The sequence below is a fragment of the Octopus bimaculoides genome, chromosome 7, assembly GCF_001194135.2.
Source record: "Octopus bimaculoides isolate UCB-OBI-ISO-001 chromosome 7, ASM119413v2, whole genome shotgun sequence".
In the NCBI taxonomy this organism is placed as follows: domain Eukaryota; kingdom Metazoa; phylum Mollusca; class Cephalopoda; order Octopoda; family Octopodidae; genus Octopus; species Octopus bimaculoides.
The window spans coordinates 41,372,809-41,382,959 of NC_068987.1; the positions used below are offsets into that span (position 1 = coordinate 41,372,809).

The window sequence follows — 10,151 nt, forward strand, 5'->3', positions numbered from 1 at the left end:
TTTTGGTAAGAAATATAGTCACGAAAGGGTCGAGGCCCTTTGATTCGAAGTTTTGCTTCCAAACTCAGAACTTCTCCAATTCTGCAATAAGAGCAAATATCATCAGCATATAGTAGTTTCCATGGGCATCCAGTTTTGAATTCCTCCATACTATGATAAATAAAAGTGGACTAAGAACTGATCCTTGGTGTACTCCAACTTGTACGCTAAATTCATTACTGTATTTAAGGTCAACTCTCACATTACTGAACATGGCTTTAACAGCTCTAACAAGCCATTCCTCAACTCCTACCTTCCTTAGAAACCACCAGATATGAGAGAAAACTTTCTCCAGGTCGATGAAGGCTAAGTACAATAGCTTACTTTTAACCAAATACTCAACTTGCAACTGTCTCACTATGAAGATGGCATCTGTGGTACTTCTCCCTGGCACAAAACCAAACTGCATTTCATCTAGTTTAATTTTATCCCTAATTAGTTGAGATGTAACTCTCTGTAATTTTCATGACCTGGTCCAGGAGTTTGATACTTCTGTAGTTGTTTCTATCTAAGGCATCACCTTTACCCTTGTAGCAGCTGATGTAATACTGCTACATCAGTCTTTGGGGATGATGCCTTCCTGAATAACCTGATTAATATGAGCAACTAGGCAGTATCCCACACCCACTGATATTTTAATCATCTCAGCAGTGATACCCGATGGTCCAGGGGCTTTTCCAGTCTTCATTTTCTTAATTGCCTTATCTATTATACTGCTATCAACTCTGATGGCTAGTCCCTCAATTGGGTCAATATTTGAAAGATTCTCCTTCTCCCAATCATTCTCCACATTACAACCTTCCATAATGGCATCTCCACGCATCTTTATTCTCAGAGTCACTAAGCACAAGCATGTCATTATCCATTCGCACACATTTCTCACCTACCACATCTCTATTCTGATACACTGCTTTGCAATCCTGAACACCTCAAGCTGTATAACATTGGCAAACTTCTTACCTTCTGCTATTCCTTTTGCTATGTAAACCTCTTGCCTTCTGACTCCCTGATATAATGTTTTACTTCCACTGTTTTCCCAGTCTTTCCAGACCTGTCTCTTTGCGTTTATAGCACTGTCCACCTCCTTGTTCTACCACCAAGTCACCCTTGGCCTGGCTGGGACTTTGCACCAACCACAGATTTGGTCAGTGGCACCCAGTAAATTGTCCTGCAAGAACTTCCAGTTGTCCTCTAACCTATATGTCCCTTCCTCCTCCTCTCTATCATCAGAGGCTTCCAGTAGAATGTCTCTAAACTTCTGTTGGTTTACTGGGTCTTTTAGCTTCTATAATCTTCTTTTCCAGCGTGGTTTATGTCTTTGAGTTTCTCTGGCCCTAATTGTGAAGTCACTAACTAGTAGCCTATGTTGGGGTGTACACTCTTCACCTGGGAAAGACTTTGCATTTGTGAACATCAGCCTGTCTCCTTGCCTGGTGAGGAGGTAATTAACCTGGCTTATATTCCCACCAGACTGATAAGTAATTAGGTAGCTGGCTGGTTTTCTAAAGTTAGAGTTGCAGATCACAAGATCATTTGCATCACAGAATTCAAGTAGCTTTGTACCTTCCTCATTCCAGATACCAAAGCCATAACCACATGCCTACCATGGAATCCATGGGAATGCTGCCCAACATGTCCATTAAAGTTGCCGGCCACAATAGCAAAATCTCTATCATTTGTCATTGAGGTAGTCTGCAAAAGGATCCTTCTCCTCATCAGCCAGTCCAGCCTGTGAGGCATAAGTACAAATAAATTGTTAATCTATCTATGATATGTCTCAATTTAATAACCTTATCACACAGTCTGACTACCTCAATTACTTTATCTAACTACTTTTCTGCTAAGAACATGCACACACCCCCACTCCATCACTCCTGCTTACCCAAAAGAATTCAAACCTCTGTTTCTTATCCATGAAGAATCTAGAAAAGGTTCCTTTCCATCTCACTTCTTGCACACCACACACATTGACATAGCAATGCTCCATTTCAACAATCTCAACAGACCTCCCCCTTCATTGTAACAACATTGATGTTTGCAGCCCTAAAATTGTATACTTGGGAGGGACAAGGGAAAGGTAGTTGCTGTGGGTTTTTTGTTTGTGTTTGAAAAGAAGATCTGTGTAAATGTTTGCTTGATAGTGTAATGTACATTGTGAATTTGATTCAATGAAGTATAATTTCCTCACTCCCATACAGCATCCAGATTAAGATCCAGTAAAGAGAGGAGTAAGAAGGGCATGAAAGTAGTAATATATGTCCATTTATACCTATACAGTATTAACCTTATATGCTATGATACACATATATTGTATATATATGTATATATATATATATATATATATATACATATACAAACACTACACTGCATGGTATGAATTTTACATATTTATACATACAAACACACACACCTATACAACCACACATATATACACAGATAGAAATATACCTATATATATATATGGGAGAATTCACAAAAAACAACAGACGAAGACAGGTGGTGTAAACAACAAATGGATGTATTAGTATAACGCTCGGGAATAGAGAAAGTCTTTAATGTTTCGAGCCTACGCTCTTCAACAGAAAGGAACACAGAAAGAAACGAGGAGAGAAAAAAATATATATATATATTCACCATGATAGATCGCTGACCACTACACATATTTTTTTTTCTCTCCTTGTTTCTTTCTGTTGAAGAGCATAGGCTTGAAATGTTAAAGACTTTCTCTATTCCCGAGCATTATACTAATACATCCATTTGTTGTTTACACCACCAGTCTTCGTCTGTTGTTTTTTCGTGAATTCTCCCATACATAGCACACATTCACGTGGTCGCACCAGCTAATCCTGTCTCTACTCATCACACACAAATTACTGGACTCTCTTACCTTTTTTCATTCTGGACTTTTTTATTCTGGACTTTTTTATTCTGAACTTTGCACTCTCCAGCTGCACCTCTCCCGCCTATGGATTACGCTGTACCTATCTACATATATATATATATATATATATATACACACACACACACACATGAACATGCAGTTCACACAGAGATACACATGTAAATATATACATATATACTCAAACACATACATCTACACTGACATATATACATTATGAGGTTCATGTACGTGCATTCAGACACTTATACAGTAAGCTGACAAGTGCACGCACTAAAAAATACGGATACAGAGGGGGAAACCTCAACACACAGGTGAAATTTAGGGTGTGGAAGCAAGGTTTAAAATCAAAGGGCCTTGGGGTTAACCTAGCAAAAACCAAAGTCATAGTAAGTAGAAAGGCAGACAAATCACAAATCCCTTCAGGTAGATGGCCCTGCTCAATCTGTAGAAAGGCATAGGTAGAAACTCCATAAGATGCACCTGGTGTAAGCTTTGGATACATAAGAGGTACAGCAATATCAGAGGAAGGTTAACAGGGAAACTAGCTTTTTTTATGTGGAAGATGCACAGATACAATAAATGCTGAAAATGTGCAGAAAATACTATACTCCACCAACTGCCAGGGGATCAAGTTAGAGGTAGTAGACAGCTTCCATTATCTAGGTGACCAAGTCAGTAGTGGAGGTGGACGTTCTGAGAGCGTAGCTGTAAAAATAAGATTAAGCTGGGCAAAGTTCAGAGAGCTCCTACCCCTGATGGCAACAGAGGGCCTCTCTCAGAGTAAAAGGCAGATTGTATGATACCTGTGTGTGAACAGCCATGCTACATGGAAGTGAAACAGGCTATGACAGTCGAGGACATGCGTAGGTTTGAAAGAAATGAAGTTAGTATGCTTTGTTGGATGTGCAATGTTAGTATGCAAGTTTGACAGCCCTAGTCAAACCCGCCAATCCATGCCAGCATGGACAACAGATGTTAGATGATGATATTATCATATAAACTTAGGAGCATATGAAAATATCATGCTGTTTTGTTTTACATACTAACATAAAACAGGAGAATTTGTACTAATCTATGCCACATAATATATGAGAAATCAGCTGATAAGGATGCTATACAGGAGAGAAAGATTAAACAACATTACACGAAAATAAACTAAGACAAAGATTAAAAAACTTAGCTTCTGTTTTCACTTCCTGCAATAAGAAAGTAAAACACTATGTCTATCACTACAGAAAGTTTTTGCAAGATGGACACTGTTTTTTTTTTATTGTACATTAATATTCAAACCTTTTATTATTATTATTATTATTATTATTATTAATATTATTATTATCATTATCATTATTATTATTATTATTAATACACCTTACGCTGATTCTTAACGTAAGTTAACATTCAGAACTTATATTATAATAATAATTTTCAATACACCCTAAGCCACATATAAATCAACATTTCAAGCTATGTATTATCATATAAACTTAGGAGCATATGAAAAAAATTATATTGTTCTATTCTACATACTAACATAAAACATAGGAGAATTTGTACTTATCTAAGTTGTATATGTACACACACACACGTGTGTGCATGTTTCAAATATTTTGAGGTCTTAAATTATACTTTTATGTGTTTTGGCAATATATATGTTTGGTTTTGTTTAATTTACTAATTCATTTTTCTGAAGTACAATATTATCATTGACATGTGTCATTGTGACTAACAAGTTGATTGGCAATTATGATAGTATAATAATAATAAAAATCTTTTCTACTATAGGCACAAGGCCTGAAATTTTAGGGGAGGGGCTAGTGAATTACATCAACCCCAAATGAATGGAAGGCAAAGTTGGTCTTGGCTGAATTTAACTTAAAAATGTAAAGCCAGAATAAATGCTGCTAAGCATTTTCCCAAATATTACATTATATTCTTAAATAATAAGAGACAGAGTCAAAAATGAAAATCTGCACAAGTACCCGTATAAAATTTTCCACTGCCCACTTTGAGAAACACTGACATAAAGAAACAGAAATAAAAGCCAAAATATAACATAAAAAATATAAAATGAGTAGAAAGCAAAATATTTTTGAAACAAAATTTATTTGTAAAAAGCAGCAAAAACAAGAGAAAGATGAAAAAAAGATTAAAATAAAACCTGCTCCATTGACTTACTTGTGAATTTGTACAATATCTGTCAGCTTCAAGTTGGCAACAGTGTCTCCAAATAACAAAACAAAATCATTACGAATCAGTGCTCGATTGTCGATATCTCGCATTGCATCCCCAAGAGAGTAACATCCTTTCAAGATGACTACAGTCACAATCAGTGAAGATTTCTTATACCAACCTGCATCTCTAAACAAAATAATAGTAATAATAATGGTTTCAAATTTTTTGCACAAGGCCAGAAGTTTTAGTTGGATGGGGGAGGAGAGTAGTCAATACCATCCACCCCCAGTACTTGACTTATTTTATCAACCCCATAAAGATGAAATGCACAACTGACTCAGTAACATTTGAACTCAAAATGTAAAGCTGGAAGAAATGCCACTAAGCATTTTATCCAATGCACTAACAATTCTACAAACATGCTGTCTTCATAATATTACTAATGATAATATTGCTCCTAATTTAGGTACAAGGTTAGCTATTTTGAGAGAGAAAGTTAGTCAATAATATCAACCACAGTACTTAAGAGGCACTATATCATAGGTTCTCCATGAGATTTGAACACAAAAAGTAAAGAGAATAAATATCATACAGAACTTTGTCCAGTACTCTAAAATAATTCTGCCAATCAACCGCTCAAAAATAACAGCTTCTAATTTAGGCACAAGACCAATAGTTAGGAGAAGAGAGGGCAAGTTGATTACAGTCAAGTACCAGTATTAGAATGGTACTTTATTCTATTGACTCCAGAGGGATGAAGACAAAGTTGACCACAGAAGGATTTGAATTCAAATCAAAGTGCTGGGACAAAAAATAATAATACTAGTAATTTAGGCACAAAGCCAGCAATTTTGATGGGGTGGTGAATTAGCCAGTACCATTGATCCCAATGGTAACTAATAAAGATTGAAAAGCAAAACTGATCTCAGCAGAATTTAAATTAAGAATATAAAGAACTAGAACAAATACAAGGTATTTTTTATGATGCTCTGATTCTACCAGCCTGCCACCTTTAATAATGGTTTCTAATTTAGGCACAAGACCAGCATTTTTTGAAGAGAAGTGTTAATCAGTACCACTGACCTCAGTGCTTAACCCTCTTGATACCAACCTGGCTGAAACCGACTCTGGCTTTTGTATTACAGATGTCTTGTTTTCAAAAGTTCTGAATTAAAATCTTCCACCAAACCTTAGTCACAATTTATGTTCTTAACACTAGCTTAATGATAACTATTTTACTAAATCTTATTTTACTAAATTCTTTGTTATATTTAAAATTAATTGAAAGAAACCCAAAGCATCTTCACAGAAATACAGTAACAAAAGAGGCAATCAAAGCTTTACCATATCAAACTCAAAGAAAAGCTGACCCCTGCAAGATTTGAACTCGGGTGATAAAAAGTCAGAATAAATATTGCAACGTATTGTATCTGACTTCATAAATCATCCCCACCATCATTCTAATGTCTGTTTTCCATGCTTGTATGGATCAGATGGAATTTATTGGGACAGATTTTCTAGTCCTTCCTATTGCTGATCTTCACCTGTACCCAAGTAGAGTAATATTTCTCTATGGTCAGAATGTTTCCCAGGAAAACTGGAAATTCCTTGTTTGATGACGACGATGTTCATTTACATCAATTGCTTGATGTCAAGATAGGTGGACAACACACACACACACACATATATATGACAGGTATCTTTCAGTTACCATCTAGCAAATCCACTCACTAAGACTTTGATCAGCTCAGGTCTCAATGCCCTAAATAATAATGATTTTGAAATTTTGGCACAAGGCCATCAAGCCTGAGAGAAGGGGAAAGTTGATTGTATTGACCCCAGTTTTCAACTGGTATTCTTTTTATTAACCCACAAAAGATGAAAAGTAAAGTCGACTTTGGCAGAATTTGAACTCAGACAAAATGCCACAAAGCACTTTGCCCGGTATGTTAATGATTCAACCAGCTTACCGCCTTAATAATATTAATGATGCAGTACCAGGCAGTGGCTCTCATAGTAACCAACTGAAAGTGGTAACATGTACAGGTTTTGTCTTGGTATAAAAGATGGGCTACATACAGCAAATATTCTGATCAATAGCACAGATTTGTTTGTCAGTTGCTTGACCATAACTAGTTTGCACATGTCCCTTAGTGGCTGACAATATGTGCATCTCTGATCATGAGCAGAAATAGTGAAGGAGCATTATAGCCATGTGTTCAGAGGAATTCTTAGGAGTTTCAATAATTTGCCACTGGAAACACGGGTGTTTTATTCATCATCCTTAAACAACCCTTATTCAAGGACCTTTTGAGCACATGGGCTACTCAACCTGAAGAAAATTCTAACTGGGCTCCACTGGCAAGGTCATGCACTGTTTATGTTTATATGAGATTATCATGTTGTACACACATGGTTGTGATGCATGTGACTGGTGTACCCTTATCAGATGGGTATATTGAGTCAATATATTTGCACCCTAGTGTCACTTTGATGGCATGCATTGTTCCCTCACTCAATAATAATTATGTTTGCAAGAAGACTTTTAAGCAATACAAATGAGAAGTTTGGCAGAATATAAAAGGTGATGCTGATAAATAAATGCCATAACCATACATAACTTGCTTAACTTCTCACCCGCATTGCTTATACTTCTTGAAAATGTTTACGTCATTTACACATTACATTACATAATGCATCAAGCAACTTGCAATACTCTTTTAATAACAGTAGTTTCTGATTTAGGCACAAGGCCAGCATTTTTGAGGGGAAGGGAATTAGCTGGCAATATTGAAGACTGGTGACTGGTACTTTATTTCATCAACTCCAAAATAAAAGATAAAGTTGACTTCAGCAGTAATAATTATTAGCACAACATTAAAATATAGTAGTATAGTAGTGTAGTAAAGCAGTATAAGTAATATACTCAATAATAGTGACCGCCAGTGAAAGACAATCACAAAAAAACATCAATTGAGATAAATCTGGTATTTTGGGCAATTTGTTACGTTTACAATATTGTTCATTGTTTAGTTTCCAAATTAGCTCAGATTGACACACTAAGATCAAAGGAATTCAAGCGCTAATCATCCAGTCTTTGTCTAAGAAATCAGCACTTCACAGATTATATCAACAACCACCTCCGTTTTTATGTTGGAAATGAAGATATGGTTAATAAAATCTAATATATACTGCTGGCATAGTTGTGTTGCGTAGCTGAGAAGTTTGCTTTACAATGACGTAGCTTCATGTGCAGTCCCACTGCACAGCAGACCAAATCTTTGAAAGAGGATTTAGTAGGTAGAAACTGACAGAAACACATTGTGTGTGTGTGTGTGTGTGTGTGTGTGTGTGTGTGTGCGTGCGTGTGTGTGCGCGCATGTGTGTGTGTGCATGCATGTGTTCACGTCCCCTTGTTTTGACATTGAATGCTGGTTATAAAGTGGTGTCATTCATTTGTAGTCTTCCATGAAAACATTTCCAGCTATTGAGGTGTTTCTGTTTGAAAGATTAGGACAGATATAACCTTCCTTGAAAAGTCTACCCCAATGAATTTAACCAACCCATGAAAGTATGAACATTAAAATGAAGATGTGAGGAAGTGGAGAGAATGTGAGAGCTGGAGGAGGAGGATGGCCATGTCTTTAGCAGCACCCCTTCTCCTAACAAAGAGAATCTTCATGGACTGATGTTATTTAGAAAGAATTTACATCAATAATAATTCCATGCAATATTTCTAATACATACCGTAGGTACTCATCAATTTGGTTGAAGTGGCTACTGCAAAAGACAAAGATTTCTTCAATCCCTGCTGCAGCAAGAAATTCAAGACTATACTCAATCAATGGTATATTTACTAATGGCAACAAAACCTGTTAAAAGACACAAAAAATAAAAAATTATGTATCATTACTAGTGTTTCAAACACTTAAAGTGTATCTCATTTATTCTTAATCAAAATGAATTTTGACATTTGACAAATGGTGTCCTTCAACTGTAAGATTCATGTGGGTGTGTCTGTTTGCATTTTATGCACAAAGCAGCATGAATCAGAAGAAATGGAAAATTTTTAATATTATAATACTTCACTGTAGGTTAAATAAGAGTTTAAATACATTCTTTCTTATAGATGTGGGGTGTTTTCTGATGAATCATTTCATTGTTTGTTATTTATTTACCAGTTTACTTTGCTAATCAATAGCATAGAATGATCAGCTGCTACATAAAGCTGTAGTAAATCAGATTGGTACAGTAAAGCTACATTTATTCTGAAACAAGAATATTATTTACAGTGACTTCAAAGTTTTGGCCAGCTAAGCCATCATTGTACCACAATACATTGAAGTTAACCTTGGCTGTATATAGTCTCTGCTAACTTAAAATTTTCCTTGTGTGAGTTTGAGTAGAGTGGTAATTAGGTTGTAGGGTGGGTTGTGATATAGAGGTGTTCTGGAGAAATTGTTAGTGATAAAATTTGGGTTATGTTATTGCTTACAATTTGTTGTTGCATGTAGAACTTTGCAAGAGTGTATATTTAGGTGTGTCCCTTTCAGGGCATGGGATTGTTTTAAGTGGTTCACAAAAAGGACGTAGATAGGTCCTACGATATGCCAGTCTCTTCTTCTTAGGCCTCATGATTCCTCGAGGAACATAGAACCACTTTGCGGTTTCTGTAACAGGTATGTTTTTTACAAAACAGAGTTGTTAGCGCAATGCTAAACCTACAACATGGAGGGCCAGTTGAGTACTCTTCGACTGCTCTCTACCCTTCAAATTGTCTGGATTGGGTGGCCCTACAAGGAGACAAATCTCCCGCCAGCATAGCTCTCATGGAGTGGCTGTGTGGTAAGTAGCTTGCTTACCAACCACATGGTTCTGGGATCAGCCTCACTGCATGGCACCTTGGGCAAGTGTCTTCCACTATAGCCTCAGGCAGACCAAAGCCTTGTGAGTGGATTTGGTAATGGAAACTGAAAGAAGCCCATCGTATATGTATATACATATATATATATGCATGTGTGTGTGTGTGTGTGTGTGT

At 36.4% G+C, this 10,151-nt stretch overlaps 1 protein-coding gene across 2 annotated transcripts in view; it reads right to left on the bottom strand.

Annotated features, from left to right (window-relative positions):
- Positions 1-10,151, bottom strand: part of LOC106878373 (translation initiation factor eIF-2B subunit epsilon) — a 139,012-nt gene that overhangs the window by 124,290 nt on the left and 4,571 nt on the right. For both annotated transcript variants that reach the window (XR_008264596.1, XM_052969545.1), the window contains exons 2-3: positions 8,861-8,985; positions 5,117-5,299 (exon numbers count right to left, since the gene is read on the bottom strand). Coding sequence is in view for 1 of the 2 variants with exons in the window: in XM_052969545.1 (XP_052825505.1) it covers positions 5,117-5,299; positions 8,861-8,985 (308 nt within the window). In the remaining variant the exon portion in view is untranslated. The remainder of the gene's footprint in view (positions 1-5,116; positions 5,300-8,860; positions 8,986-10,151) is intronic.